Genomic DNA, 15,648 nt, shown 5'->3' on the forward strand with positions numbered 1-15,648 from the left:
TCCCCCCTCTTCATTTGCATCCAGTAAATTGCATGCGCTCTCAGTGAGCTAGGAAAACATATTTTGATTTCCTCAACAATGCCCAGTGATTAAATCTGCAATCGTGCCAACAAACCACCAACGTTTCCAGAAAAGCTGCTACAAATAGATCTTTAAAAGGTAATCATGGGCTACTTTTGCTGTCCAGTATATGATTTGTGATTTAATTCACAGACTGGAGTGATTTAACAAGGAATAAACCACAACAGAATAAAATATAGTGATTTGATTCAAGAGGTGCGAGATGTTAATGTGTGTATAGATCACGCCGCTAGTTCATTTATTTTATTTTCTGCTGTTTTTTAAACTGCATTGATATGATATAATAAAAGATTAAAGGTGCTTTCATGGCCAGATTACTTCTAATAAACTATAGCTCATTATGGAAAAAGTTCAACCAAAAATGGAAATTCTGTTTTTAAAATTTTGAAATGAATTGTATACAACAAGGATGCATTCAATTGATCACAAGTGACAGTAAAGACATGAAAAAATGTTACAAAATATTTTATTTAAAAATAAATGCTATTTTGAACTTCCTATTCATCAAAGAATCCTTGAAAGAAACGTTTAATTATTTTCACAATATATAATATATCAGCTTAATGCATCAGTGTTGACTAAAAAGATTTCTTTAAAAAAAAAGGTCCTAAACAGGAAATTATTATATAAAGATCTGAATATATATATATATATATATATATATATATATATATACACATGTAAATTGTGAATATATAGAAGTAAATCTGAATATACAGTATATAAGTCTGCATATATAGAAGTGAATCTGAATATATAGTTCCAATTCTGAATCTATAAATGTAAGTTGTGCATATATAGAAGTGAATAAGTTAAATTAGGAGAATCAAAACACAGCTGTAATATCAAAATATACTTTATTTTGGACTCCAGATCTGATTCAAATGACAACAGACCAATGCAATGCAGGGGGAATTTTTCAACCAAAAAACATTTGACTGGGGAAACAAAGATCAGGTGTGGGGACATCTGAAGAGTGAGCAGAACTGAGGTCTAAGCTGTACACCCTCAAACCGACCTCCAGTAGTTTGTTCGGGTTTTATTTATTTTTTTCTCTCTTTTTGCTTATTTCTTTAGTCCTTTTTTTATAGCTACAAAGAAATATGAATTACAAAAGTTTTAAAAGAGTACAAAAGTCCAGGAGCCACAGATGCAGTAAGAATAATTAGAAATGACGCTGAAGAACTGAAGGTTGCTTTGGGGCAGGCAGACACTGGGGCGATTACAGAGAAGAGCAAAGGGGCGACCCAGACACCCTTCTGTTGTCGTAGGCTGTAATAAATAGTGTTCAGATGGGTTTTTTGATCCGTTTTACACATCTCAAAATACAACACCCTTGTTTAAAATTTAAGGTTAAACACTGATATCGTAAAATATCTTTGTGTGGGACTAAAACAGAGATTCAGAGCCTCTTTCATGGGACAGAAAGAGAACTTTGCATTCTTGGGGTTTGACATTTTTTCCCCCCTTGATGGTCAAGGCATTGAAAACCTTCACTGTCTAAACACTGAGAAAAACAAAAGCACATTATTATGGACTCTCCTCATGCAGCCGATGACTGTAAATGAGCATCAGCATCTCATTACACGGCAGTGCAGAGAATCCCAAAAATGAGCTTTTATTTTCAAAAGCATCAAAATGATGTCTTTTCAGATATTTGTTCAATGTTCTGTGCAACAGACTTGCTTTAGGTTTTCGTTCTGGATCAAAAACATGGTGAATTTAGATTTTTAGCATACTGTGTAATAGATTTTTTTTAACATCTGAAACTGAAAGAAAATTAATTGCAGAAATAATCCAATTATTAAAACGAAGTACAAAAGTATGAAAAATAAGCTGATGGGTTTAATTCAAAATATTGCAAACCTAAAACAAGTCTTTCTGTTTTCAGTCTATATGTATGTCAAACGGTCCTCAGTAGCTCAAACACCACGTCTTGAACTGAGGCTTGTGTGTTGATTTTAAGGGGGATATCTACCAACTAAATACAGTAGTATGATCGAACAGATGCATTTCCTGTGGATGTGCGTGCCTATTTTTTTTCTTTTTTTTTGTGGTTAATGTACCTCTCATTTGGTGGAGAAACAGGGTACAAGGGGGAAGGGGAGATTACAGTTACACCATAGCATAAAAACTAAAACTGAAGAACAAGATAAAGATTTTTTTTTTCTCATGTCCCCACACTGTTGAAATCACAAAACATCCAGTACCAAAAAGACTTAATATCTGTACTTGTGTCAAATGGAAACATGAGTCCTGGAATCATGCAGCTGTTTCAAATCAAAATCAATTGTGCAAAGGGGGGGGGGGGGTATTTGACTGAAACGGAAACTACCAACAAAGAATAAAATCCTTTCGTTCGTTTATTTTGATGAGATTTTGAAGAACAAATAGTAAAATATCTTCCAAATTTTGGTACATATACCAGTCCTCTTGTCTTTCTTCTTCCTCTGTTATATTGTTGTTGTTTTTCCCACCTTACAGAAGTCATTTGAATGTCTCTGGTTGGAATCACATCCTCCCCGCTCAGCCTGTGGCATCAGGGTGCTTGTGTTTGTTTGTCTGTAGTGGCTGGCCATGGTTCACTAGGGACTGTAGCAGTTTGAGGGTCAGGGACAGTCATTTTGGCTATGTACACATTCATAGTCGGTCCATGGCTTCCTGCAAGCAGCGCTATTTCCGCAGATCTAATACACAAACCTTCAATGAAAGCACAAAAATATTTAGTATAGGCATCGCCATATATCCATTACATTTATCTGAGGTGCACTTATACTTACAGAGCCATCCGACGCACTTGCTCCTACTTTGTCTCCTGCTGCATTCCAGCAAACTTCAAAAATGCCCCCTGTCCCCCTGTAGCTATGGACTAAAGCACCAGTCTGTGGAAATGACAGCCACAAAAGAGTTCAGCTCGGGCTGCATTTTGGCATTCTGTGGATCAGATGAATCGGAGGACCTCCAGTCTTACCTGTGTGTTCCAGATGTGGACACATTTGTCAAAAGAGCCGCTGGCTAGATGTCGTCCGTCAGGGCTGAAGGCCACGCTGTATACGGGCTCCTGGTGTTTGGTTAGTGTGTGGATGCAGATGCCTCGATCTACATCCCAAAGCCGAACAGTGGAGTCAAAGGAAGCACTACAGGTGTCAGAGGAAAATGATCAATTTGTGTTTAGGTAATAGTTTTATTAAACCACACACATTTTTATTAGGTATACATAAAAAAAAAAAAATTATTATATATATATATATATATATATATATATATATATATATATATGTAGCTCAATTGGTAGAGCACTGCGCTATCATCAAGCGCAGGGGTAGGGGTTCGATTCCCCGGGAACACATGATAGGTAGAAATTTATAGCCTGAATGCACTGTAAGTTGCTTTGGATAAAAGCGTCTGCTAAATGCATTTCAATTATATATATATATATATATATATATATATATATATATATATATATATATATATATATATATATACACATATATATCTGGCTAGTACCGTTGAGCTATTATTTCAATACTTTTTTTTATTTTTATTGAAATTTTTTTTATGGTTTTTGAATACGGTAGCTTGTATATGCCACAGGATTATATATTTTTTTTCATTGTGACCAATCTCACAAAGATGAAAACTCACAATTCTATTAAAAAGAAAAAAAATTTATGAAAAAAAAAAAGTCAGGAATGAAATAATTGTGATGTCACAATCACATTTTTTCCCCACTGCATAAACAAGCTTTCAAAGATATCTGATCAATATACACATTTTACCAAGTATAAAAATACAACTAAAGAAATATCCCGAATTAAAATCGAAATAAAAATGGATATTCATTTTGAGATTTGCTAAAAAGCTATATGTAACTGTGTTAAATAAATTTTTACATTTTGATTTACCTTTGCTGTCATCCGATAGTTGAAACAATGTACTATATATATATATATATATATATATATATATATATATATATATATATATATATATATATATATATATATGAGAAAGAATTTTCATTTTATGGCTGCTGTCTGATCTGATTAAACAAATCGATAAATGAAAAAAAACCTTATATGTCAGCCATATATCACTTTTTTTTTTTACATGCATTAATAGCGTTCCTCTTACTAAACCTTAAGAATAAGCCTTTCCAAATGAGAAGATTATATATAATGTAGCCAAAAGGAATACAGACTGAGTACAGCTTGTTGAGTTATTTTGTGGTTCGATAGATAGATGTGATCGTGAACATCGAAATCACTGAGGTCATGTAGAGCTGCTTCCCTTTCTGCTTCACTGCACTGCATTTGGTTTAAATTTTAATTTGTACAAGTGAAATATTAGTGAAAACAGCCTTAATCCACAAAGCAGCAGCTGGTGAAAGTGTATTAAAGGATGGTGACTCTACCTGGCCAGCATTAGATTGGCATTGGGGTTGTTGGTTCCTGGACCTGTGGGGCTCCATTTGATAGTATAGATTTCTTTGCTATGAGCTTGCAAATCATGAACACAAGTGTCCTGTTTCATACTCCAGATCTAGGACATTGGAAGAAGCAATCATTTAGACCACCAGAACAGCATTTGCATTATCCAAACACTTGCTGAAATGAATAAACAGTGTAGCCAGCGTCCTAAATGGTCTTACCTTAAGAGTCATATCATCAGAACATGACGCCAGCAGGTTACCAGTTGGATCCCATTTGATTGCGTTAACTTCATTCTGGAGACAGAGAAAAAGAGTTTGATGCTGATCTTTTTGGCAGGCTGGAGCTGTAGGAAACGGGAGGATGAGCAGACAGGTCTTACTGTGTGTCCTTGGAATGTCTTAATCGGTCGGTCCTGGCCCAGTTTGCACACGTGGATGCACATGTCTGTGCTACAGGATGCAAACGTGTTGTTACTCTGCCAGTCCACGTCCAGAGCCGGTGCTGAAGTGAGAGGGACAAAAGACTACAGCATAAGAGCTTGTTCCCTCAAAATAATTGAGAAGATTATTCAGATATGGTGAACGATTAAGTATGAAGTGGAATTTGTGTGAACCTGAATGAAACGGGAACTGCTGTTTGGCTTCCCCTGTGTGAGCATCCCAAATGATTGTTGTCTGAAGAAAAGAAATATGAAATCAACTTTGATAAGGGTAAACTGTTACGTATAAGCTGATGTGGGTAATATACAGTCATGGCCAAAAGTTTTGAGAATTACATAAATATTGGAAATTGGAAAAGTTGCTGCTTAAGTTTTTATAATAGCAATTTGCATATACTCCAGAATGTTATGAAGAGTGATCAGATGAAATGCATAGTCCTTCTTTGCCATGAAAATTAACTTAATCCCAAAAAAACATTTCCACTGCATTTTATTGCTGTCATTAAAGGACCTGCTGAGATCATTTCAGTAATCGTCTTGTTAACTCAGGTGAGAATGTTGACGAGCACAAAGCTGGAGATCATTATGTCAGGCTGATTGGGTTAGAATGGCAGACTTGACATGTTAAAAGGAGGGTGATGCTTGAAATCATTGTTCTTCCATTGTTAACAATGGTGACCTGCAAAGAAACGCGTGCAGCCATCATTGCGTTGCATAAAAATGGCTTCACAGGCAAGGATATTGTGGCTACTAAGATTGCACCTAAATCAACAATTTATAGGATCATCAAGAACTTCAAGGAAAGAGGTTCAATTCTTGTAAAGAAGGCTTCAGGGCTTCCAAGAAAGTCCAGCAAGCGCCAGGATCGTCTCCTAAAGAGGATTCAGCTGCGGGATCGGAGTGCCACCAGTGCAGAGCTTGCTCAGGAATGGCAGCAGGCAGGTGTGAGCGCATCTGCACGCACAGTGAGGCCAAGACTTTTGGAAGATGGCCTGGTGTCAAGAAGGGCAGCAAAGAAGCCACTTCTCTCCAAAAAAAATATCAGGGACAGTTTGATCTTCTGCAGAAAGTATAGTGAATGGACTGCTGAGGACTGGGGCAAAGTCATATACTCCGATGAAGCCCCTTTCCGATTGTTTGGGGCATCTGGAAAAAGGCTTGTCGGGAGAAGAAAAGGTGAGCGCTACCATCAGTCCTGTGTCATGCCAACAGTAAAGCATCCTGACACCATTCATGTGTGGGGTTGCTTCTCATCCAAGGGAGTGGGCTCACTCACAATTATGCCCAAAAACACAGCCATGAATAAAGAATGGTACCAAAACACCCTCCAACAGCAACTTCTTCCAACAATCCAACAACAGTTTGATGAAGAACAATGCATTTTCCAGCACGATGGAGCACCGTCCCATAAGGCAAAAGTGATAACTAAGTGGCTTCGGGGACCAGAATGTTAAAATTTTGGGTCCATGGCCTGGAAACTCCCCAGATCTTAATCCCATTGAGAACTTGTGGTCAATCCTCAAGAGGCGGGTGGACAAACAAAAACCCACTAATTCTGACAAACTCCAAGAAGTGATTATGAAAGAATGGGTTGCTATCAGTCAGGATTTGGCCCAGAAGTTGATTGAGAGCATGCCCAGTCGAATTGCAGAGGTCCTGAAAAAGAAGGGCCAACACTGCAAATACTGACTCTTTGCATAAATGTCATGTAATTGTAGATAAAAGCCTTTGAAACGTATGAAGTGCTTGTAATTATATTTCAGTACATCACAGAAACAACTGAAACAAAGATCTAAAAGCAGTTTAGCAGCAAACTTTTTGAAAACTAATATTTATGCAATTCTCAAAACTTTTGCCCACGACTGTATGTGCCACTAGCATCACATAAATAGTAGATTATTAACTAGCTATTTACATTTTCTGAAGAATATGTGGGTGTGTACATCTTCACATTATGTTGTAGATCAGCAATTTAATTTTTTTTTTCCCACCAGTTGAACCCCTAACCTAAAATATTGTATTGAAGTATAAAAATACCACATGTGATTAAATATTTAAAAAGTCCATATTTCAATGCTTTAACAACACATTCACGTCTCTGAAGTCGGTAATTGTCACTTGACATGTTGCCAGGTAAGGAAATAAAAAAAGTCAAATACATATAAGTAAATATTTTTTCAAATTAATTAATTTTATTTTTACATTTCTATTATTTCTATTTCTACATTTCTATAAACTCCCTGCAGTTCCCACCCTAGTTTGGAAAACCCTATTTCAGGCTTATTATTGTTAAGTGTTTTACTTGAAAAATAAATTGATAAATAATTAAATAAATAATAATAATAATAACAACAATAATAATAAAAAGTTAAATGTAATTTAAAAAATTAAAAAATAATAAATAATAATAAAAAAACATTTATTTTAATTTAGTTTAACTAAAATGACAAACTAAAATAAAAACAGAGAAGGGGGGAAACATGAATAAAAATGACAAAAACAAAATTACTAAAACTTTAAAATGAAAGTGAAAACAAAATAAAATAAACTTCTAAATATTTAATAAGAGTATAATAGTATATCAGTGATATACTGCCCTGTTCTAAGTGATTGTCAGGGCGCTTTCTTACTACTTTCTAACTACACTCTCTTACTACACTGTAGCTTTTCTTACCTTATCAACACCAGCGCTTAGGATAAAGTTTCCTTTTTTGTTCCATTTTAATGCAAATATTGGACCTTTATGTTGACCCAGGGTACTGGCCAGATTACCTGTGAATAAACAGTTGTCAGTCTGCTGAAAGGAATGACAGAGAAAAGCATGTTGGCGCAGAAGGCAAAAAAAAAAACTGTTTTCTTACCATCTTTCGTCCATATTCTTGCAAAGCCGTCATATGATCCTGTGGCTAATAGTGTACCTTCACTCTGATAAACACAAGGAGGAAATGTTAGTCTTTTAAAATACACCCAGTTTTAGACCAGAGGGAGCATGTCGAAGCTAAACTCACGTTCCAATCTAACGATGTGACGTCTTTGTTGCTGGGCACGTCTTGGCCTCCTTCCCGTATGCAGTGCCTGAGGACGAGCTGTGTACAGCTACTACTGCTGTTCTCACTCAGATTCCAGATGCGTGCCGTCGAGTCTCCCGAACTGTGGAGAGTCACAGTATTAAATAACTCTGCATTCACTGACTTCCATTTTCTACAGACGCACCAACAGCACTTTTTTTTTTTCATCCAAATATTGATCCCGAAACAATCTTCAGCTTCTATTCTTCATCTGCTTATAATATTTATTCCACGCTAGTGGGTATTGACACAAATTTCAAGATTCGATTCGATTTTGATTCAAAAGCTTGTGATTGGATTCAGTTAGATTCTAAATCGATTAATTTAAATATAATATAATAGATAGTGAATGGTGGGTTTTTGTTAAATGTGAGCTAAAAAAATCATCACAATTAAAAGAACCAAAGACTTAAACTACTTCAGTCTGTGTGCACTGAATTTATTTAATACACAAGTTTCACAATTTAAGTTGAATTACTGAAATAAATGAACTTTACGGCATTCTAATTGATTGAGATGCACCTGTACATCAAGATATATAATCAAACGAAAATAAATGTCTCAGCTATGCTTTAAACTATACGTTCAGTTGGTACATTACAATTTTGTAAAAAGTTAAAATTGACAACTTATTTGTATATAAACATTTAAACTTCACACAAGGCAGTTTTTTTAATAATAACAACCAACTTTCAATGATCTAATTATTTCTACTCTAGTTTGTTGTTGAAATAGAAATATTTAAAGGCGGCTCACATGAAAACGTCTTTATGATGGAAGTAACAAGGCGCAAAGCTTATGGTGAATTTTTTTCTCTTCTGTTTTCACAATAAAAATGAAAAATGACATGTTACTAGAGTGCCTTTTCTGTAGCTCGATAGTGACGCCTATGTCTAACCCAGAGTACTGAATCTAAATCTGTCACATCTGACAGATGCAATCCATTTTGAAAGGTCAGTATTAGTGCAGCATGTGGATGAACGACTGAACGGATTCAGTGATGAAAAGAGTCAGAAGACCAGCAGACTGTGTAACTGACCCGGAGGCGAGCAGATCACTGACAGGGTTCCAGGCACAGATGAAGACCTCCGACTCATGACCTCTCAGCACCATGGCTTTATTCTGAGGGATCTCCACATCCATGTCCACCTCCATCATGTCTGCATGGTTATCTGTAAAGACAGATGGTGGTGAGGACTTACACTGACTAACACACAGGTGTGACTAACACAACAGTTCTTTGATTCATAGCCACAGTACATAACTGAAAGCTACAACATTCACATTTTCAGGAAATAATGGGGGGAAAAAAATATTATGAACAATAATAAGCAGAGTAAAGTGATTCCGAATCAATCAGTGACTCACTAGGTAAGGTGTGAGCACCGTTCTCCTCTCCGTTTGCGGTGTTTTCTCCATTTTTGGTGTTGCCCTGCATGTTGGTGCTGGTTGTTGAGGGCGCTGTGGCGGCCTGTTGCTGGGCGAGTTTGTCTCGGTACGCCTGCTGCCGGGTCTGTACCACATCAGGCATCACCGCATCAATCAATGACAACGACTCAATTGGTCGCCCATCGAACAGCGTGCCGTCCTGTGGACAGGAGTCAACATATCAGTCATGCACTCAATTTGACATTAACAGGATTTTTGCATCATAACTGATATCGTTATCTGGGTCAATCTCAAGAAAACATCTCCAGGATGCATTTCCCCTCACAATCAAAAGAATAAAGCAAGAAATTATATTTTTGCATTAAGCATATTGAGCCTTTTTTAAAAGCCAAAAGGACCTTTGTCATTAATATCACAAAGCAAATATTACATTTTTAATCTATTACATTTATTATACATTACATATTAAATAAATATATATATATATAGAGAGAGAGAGAGAGAGAGAGAGAGAGAGAGAGAAAGAGATATATATATAATATATATATAATTAAAACTCCTTGATGCAGATAAATGTGGGTGCCGTGATTGCTTTTGTAAATAAAGCTCTGCTCTCACCTCATTGATGCTGACTTCAGCCTCCACATACTGCAGGCCCTTTTGGATGATGGAGATCAGGGCAGCAGGGGGCACTAGGGCGCCATTGATGTTAGACTGACTGATGTGGCTCTCAATGCCGAATGTGAAGGCCGAGTGGGAAAACCCTGCCAGAGGGAATGTTAAACACTTTAGTGTGACGCTTACTGGATCAACTTTCTCCCCAGCTCACGGCTACGAGAGTATCGCTTGCGTGTGTGTGTGTGTGTTCATTTAAATAACAGTCAGTGTTTTACTGTAATCAACGCTGATGATAAATTATATCCCAAAACTCAAATTAAGCAGACATTACTGACAAATACATTTACATTTCTGTGAGTGATCTCTAATAGAGAGTGAAAGTAATAGTCTAAATAGCAAATGCTTCAAGACATGTAGATAGTTTTGATTATACGTTGAAATTTTTTAGCCATTTTTGGATCAAAAACCAGCCATTATTAACCATGATTGGTTACACAAAAGCTTTGCATCATTTGATATGGATACAATTTTGGAGTGTTGATTTGGGCTGTTCTGTTTAAGCAGCACCTACCCGACTCCTGCAGGTATCTATACACCAGGAAGTTGACCTCATCGCTGCTAATACTCATCTTCACATCTGCTTACACCATGAGGTCAGCACACAGGAGACTAGCATAAGAAAGAAAGGACAAAACAATATCAGAAAGCCAGTTCACAGAATGTACACTAAAAAAAGCAACAGAATAGATATGGATATTGTCAGGCTCTCTGCCTTCCACTCAGAGTGTGTATAAAAAGCCTCTTTTACAGTGCAATAAGGGGTAAATGCTCTCTTTGTCAGCAGGAACCTGAGTGTGTACTATGCTGCCAGAGGTTACCAAGGGCTTCACAGCCCTGCATGGCTGAATAACAAGTTGTAGTACCAAAAGTGTCCATGGTATTTTGGGGGCGCTGTTGCACCAACACTGCAGAGCAATAAAAGCATCTCCCACTGAAAATGTTTACATGAGTGCTACTACAAAACACTTCTGTTTACTTGAGTTTGACAGTTGGATTCATTACGACTTTGGCTTTACAGAGCTGCCAAAATGTCAGTTTACACTTAGCACAGGAACATTTACTTGAAATCAAATCTGACCTAGATTTGACAGTCCTAAAGTTAAATTGTGAAACATTCACATACCTTTTAGAGTGGTTTATTCAAATAATATCTCATGCTTGCTCTATATTAAGCCACAATTTCAAGATATCCGTTTAGCTTTGGACTTCCTCCAGAAAAGAGCATAAGCGAGCACAAACATATTTTCAGTTCCACATCGAAATACTGCATAACCACAAGTGGGCTAATTCTGAAAAGTGACCCATTTCCTCATGACCCCTGGTGTCAACCATTCCAGATCACATCCTCTTCATTATACAGAGAAGTGAAGTGGAAAGTGTTTCCCCGTCACTGGGCATTCACGCTCATAGGATGTGGTTTGTTAGTTAAATGGATGGCTTTCGTCTCCTCCTAAGGTTCTTGAGTGATGGGGTTTCATTCTATTTCTAGACGGTGCCATCGTGTGATGTAACACCTACCTGCTCCCTTCTTAACAGACTACAGCTTGTTTTTGAGTAATATTTAGCCTGCTAATGAATGCTCAATTTGCTGGCTGAACTTCTCGAACATTAGAGTTGCCTGTCTTGCGTTCCCTTCATAAAATATGCAAAAGTATGCAAATGGGAACATCATCAAAAGGCAGTGTGTCAAGGCCAATCAGATAACAGAGATACTGCGGCGTCCAATCAAATCAGGTAGAAACGGTGCCACTAGATCGATGCGTTTTATCTCACAGCATAGCCGAATTAAATCTCTGCAACAGTGCAGAGTGCTCTTCTATATTATTGAGCGGCTGAGTCGATACTAAGGAGGACTGCTACCTTCCAATAAATCACCCGTGCTCTTCAGGACCACCTAGCCTGTAAAACAGAAAAGGGAACTCCAGGCATTTACAGTCGGCAACATTAGCTCAAGTAAAGAAACTATGGCTGGGGAAATTCCCTCGTAGACGTGACACAGAAAGAGCTTTTATTGAAACGGGTCACGGCAAACAGGGACCTCCGTGAGATATATCGCCATCTGCGCCTCGTAAATTGCCCTCAGGAATGCAAATATCACGATATGTTCTCTGCGTTGGACGACATTTTGGTGTGCTGGTGGATGCTTAGTGTGTAGCGTAATCTTCATTGCATAATCAAAGGCGGCATGTGTTGCGTAACAGTGGAGTGCACGCAGTCGGGGTGAGGGAGTTTGTACTGTGTTATTCCAGGCTGAAAGGGAAGTCTGAGAGGAAATGCTGTTTAACTGGTTTGGGTGAAAGGTGTAACTGCCGGCTGTTGAGTTACGGACTGATAACAGGCCACTTTATAGCATTGGGATGAAGTTATTTTCCTGCTGATTTAAAGCAATTTTACATGTTCAAATAAGAGTAACTTCAACAAACAAAAAATTACTTTAATCCCATTTAATTTATATACATTTTTTTTTTTTTTTTTGGTGTTTGGTTGTGGTGTTTTCACACGACTCCCATGACTACAGTGAACTTGATCCTCTCAAACCTCTGAGGGCCTCAGTGAACAATGAGAAGCTTGGAGAGCTTGTGTTCTTGTGTAACACTGACCGTTGGACACAAATTCCTCAAGACACGCTTCACAGTCAGTGCTCCTCTTCCACCAATTAAGCACAAAAGAAAATATCCCAAAAGCCTAAGCATTAAAAATCTGTCTCAAGAGTACCATGAATTGTGGGGATTATGTTTGACCTGCTTTCCAAGCAATATTACGGAGAGATAATCAGCTTGGTCCTGACTTTTCTAAGCGTAATGTATATTATAACTCTTAAACTTCACAAAACCACAGCATATTTAAGTAGACCTCCCAACCGATATCTACTTAAACATGCTGTGGTTTTGTGAAGTTGAGTTATAATTTTGATTACACATTTTTCTAAAGTGTCAGCAATTGATATATAAATTTAAATATATTTATATTTATTTATTTATTTCACCATCCCAATATCAAATTTAGCATATGCAAATATTTAACCAATATGCTAAATTATGCCTTTATTAAATATAACCATTATTATTATAATTATAATAATTATTATTATAATAATTACACATTAAATGTAAAGCAAAGCTTTAATAATAATAATAATTTTAAAATAATGTTTTTATATATTTATATATGTGAAATTATTTTGAATTCAAACGCACACCTAGGTACACAACAATATAATTACTTTTTTGAAAATTATATTTTCTGTTCTTCGCAGCCATTGTAATGCCACAAATGGTAACTACGCAATAAACTACTCTTCTGAAATGTAAAACACTTAGCTAATTGTAAAGTAAAGTAATGTCACTGCACGTAATAGAGCAGCTCTAAAGCAGACGTGCTACCACCAACCCACATCCTGACAATAGTACCATTTTTCTTCCTCTATTTAAGGCAATTATGTCAACACCATTTTTACCAGACGCTTTTGGATCATATGGTTCACATCCTTCCATCAGCATCTAACAATCGAGGTTGAGTTCAAAGGCAAGGCAGCCCAATCAATCCAGCAGGAACAATGACCGTTGCTTATTAGATGCCTCACGCTAATGATTTCTGTCACAAGCGATTAAGACAGATGCTGGCCTAAACTGCTTGTGATGCAACCTACTCTCTGAAGGGAGAAAAATAAAATAAAATTTGACCAGCGAGATTACCACGTCACCTCACCTGACCTACTTTAGGATCTGGGTCCATCAGTGTCTGTCTGAACATGGAGGGGTTGGGGAAATATGACACAAGGCCCATAAATGGATCTCTCTACTCTTCTTCTTTTGTGAAAGTGTCCTAGAAGCAGGTCAATGGATCGCACTGGCTGTGGTCAACCACGCATACATCCGCCATAGGCCTCGTAGTGCTTTTTATTAAGAATCTTTTAACCATGCCCTGCAGATGACATCGTTCTGCCATTATGGATCCTTCAGAAACAAATACTGCATCACAATGTTTACACTCTTCAGTATGTCAGCCTACGGATGGCTTGCATAGATTTGTCTCTGCACATAGGATAATGTATTTTAGCAGACAGACCACCTCCTGTAAAGCACATAACCACAGGCATTATGCGATCATTAAACCGTCTCGTTTCAGCTCCAACAAAAATTGGACCAAAGTCATTCTGCAGGGAACTAAAGACTACACACAAGGATGTTTAAAGCCACCTGCATTTCCAACACAGTTTAAGTCAGCCTTGTTTAAAATTATAATAAACATCATGAGGACTAAGTTCAGAGGCGAATGACAAAATGTTATGAAATCGGAATTGAAATGTAAGACTTCTAAATAAACACTTTCTAATGCAAATTAAACATCACATCGATACAGTTTTCGAAAAATCCTTGATTAATGTCTTTTATATATTAGACTTTCTGAGATTGTTTGCAATGGCTTACTGAAACTGATCAACAAATCAATTGTTTAAAATAAATTCAACACTCATTTAGTTTGCTATTGTCGTTTGTAACTACAGCTAGAAAATAAATCAGTAAGTCCACAAAATTGTATTGAAAACGTATTGAATGCTTGATAGTTGATTCTTGTTCACAACCAAAAGTAAATACGACTGCTTATCAGTCATCTCTAAGTATTTCATATCATATCTCCCAACAAGTCAAGAGAACATTTCACATACTGAAAACTTAGCCAATATTCAGAACACAAATTAAGATATTTTTGATGAAATCCGAGAGCTTTCTGAATTAATGACAGAATTTTCATTTTTGGGTGAACTATCCCTTTAACTCTTCAGTCCAACAGCCTGAAGTACACACCCCATGGCAACTTTTGAAAACAGTTATGGGTGATGTAACACAAGGACATATCAGAGACAGAGAAGGTTATCTGCTTATGTTGTGACATTGCTGCTGGGTGAGTGCGGCTGTCACTTTACTGAGGTGCCATTTTTTTGTAATGAAATGTTGACTCTCATATCAACAATTTTATCTTTGGTGCACAGGTGGAAATTGTTGGGAAGGGCGGCAACGTGCTGCTCCAAACTTGACAGAGGGCAACAAGAATGTGGGGTAACATGAGGACAAGATCTAAACTGCCAGCATTCCTAGAGGACCATGGGGAATGTGTAACATGTTTGCCCTCCTCCGGCACTTTGAGAACTCTACTAAGCATGTCATTCAGAAAAACAGCTATGTGACTTGTTATAAAAAAGGAAGCATTTTCAAAGAAAATAACATTTTACCCAAGGGTTACAAAAAAAACTGCTCCTTTCTAGAATTTATTAAAACATTAACCTGAGAATAATAATCTATATTGACAGATTCATTTAGATGCTAATTAGCATATCTACAAATACACACTCAGCATTAATAGTTAAAAATCTACTGTCATTGAAAATAATTCGTCAGCAAGTTGTTTTTGAATCTTTGTACTATCCTGCTGATGATTTTATGTGCTGTAGCACAGGTACAGATGTGCTGAGAATGTTAAATGAACTCATTTGCCTCTGTTAACGAGTGACACTAAATGTGGCACAATTGCTTGCAGCTACAGAGGTAAACTAGAG

The 15,648-nt window shown here is 37.0% G+C and overlaps 1 protein-coding gene across 3 annotated transcripts in view; it reads right to left on the reverse strand.

Annotated features, from left to right (window-relative positions):
• Window positions 1-921: 921 nt before the first annotated feature.
• LOC132119390 (F-box-like/WD repeat-containing protein TBL1XR1) overlaps window positions 922-15,648 on the reverse strand; it is a 68,963-nt gene continuing 54,236 nt past the window's right edge. For 2 of the 3 annotated variants that reach the window (XM_059529293.1, XM_059529292.1), the window contains 14 exons: window positions 10,603-10,700; window positions 10,032-10,177; window positions 9,393-9,612; window positions 9,064-9,196; window positions 7,965-8,106; window positions 7,818-7,881; window positions 7,631-7,728; window positions 5,131-5,191; window positions 4,897-5,018; window positions 4,736-4,810; window positions 4,499-4,626; window positions 3,053-3,218; window positions 2,862-2,963; window positions 922-2,781 (listed from right to left, as the gene is read on the reverse strand). In XM_059529293.1, the coding sequence (XP_059385276.1) occupies window positions 2,755-2,781; window positions 2,862-2,963; window positions 3,053-3,218; window positions 4,499-4,626; window positions 4,736-4,810; window positions 4,897-5,018; window positions 5,131-5,191; window positions 7,631-7,728; window positions 7,818-7,881; window positions 7,965-8,106; window positions 9,064-9,196; window positions 9,393-9,612; window positions 10,032-10,177; window positions 10,603-10,660 (1,542 nt within the window). In that variant the 5' untranslated portion in view covers window positions 10,661-10,700 and the 3' untranslated portion in view covers window positions 922-2,754. Of the gene's footprint in view, window positions 2,782-2,861; window positions 2,964-3,052; window positions 3,219-4,494; window positions 4,627-4,735; window positions 4,811-4,896; window positions 5,019-5,130; window positions 5,192-7,630; window positions 7,729-7,817; window positions 7,882-7,964; window positions 8,107-9,063; window positions 9,197-9,392; window positions 9,613-10,031; window positions 10,178-10,602; window positions 10,701-15,648 lie in introns of those variants that run through there. The other variant, XM_059529294.1, reaches the window with a different exon arrangement.

The sequence above is a fragment of the Carassius carassius genome, chromosome 38 (genome assembly GCF_963082965.1).
Source record: "Carassius carassius chromosome 38, fCarCar2.1, whole genome shotgun sequence".
Classification (NCBI taxonomy): Eukaryota; Metazoa; Chordata; class Actinopteri; order Cypriniformes; family Cyprinidae; genus Carassius; species Carassius carassius.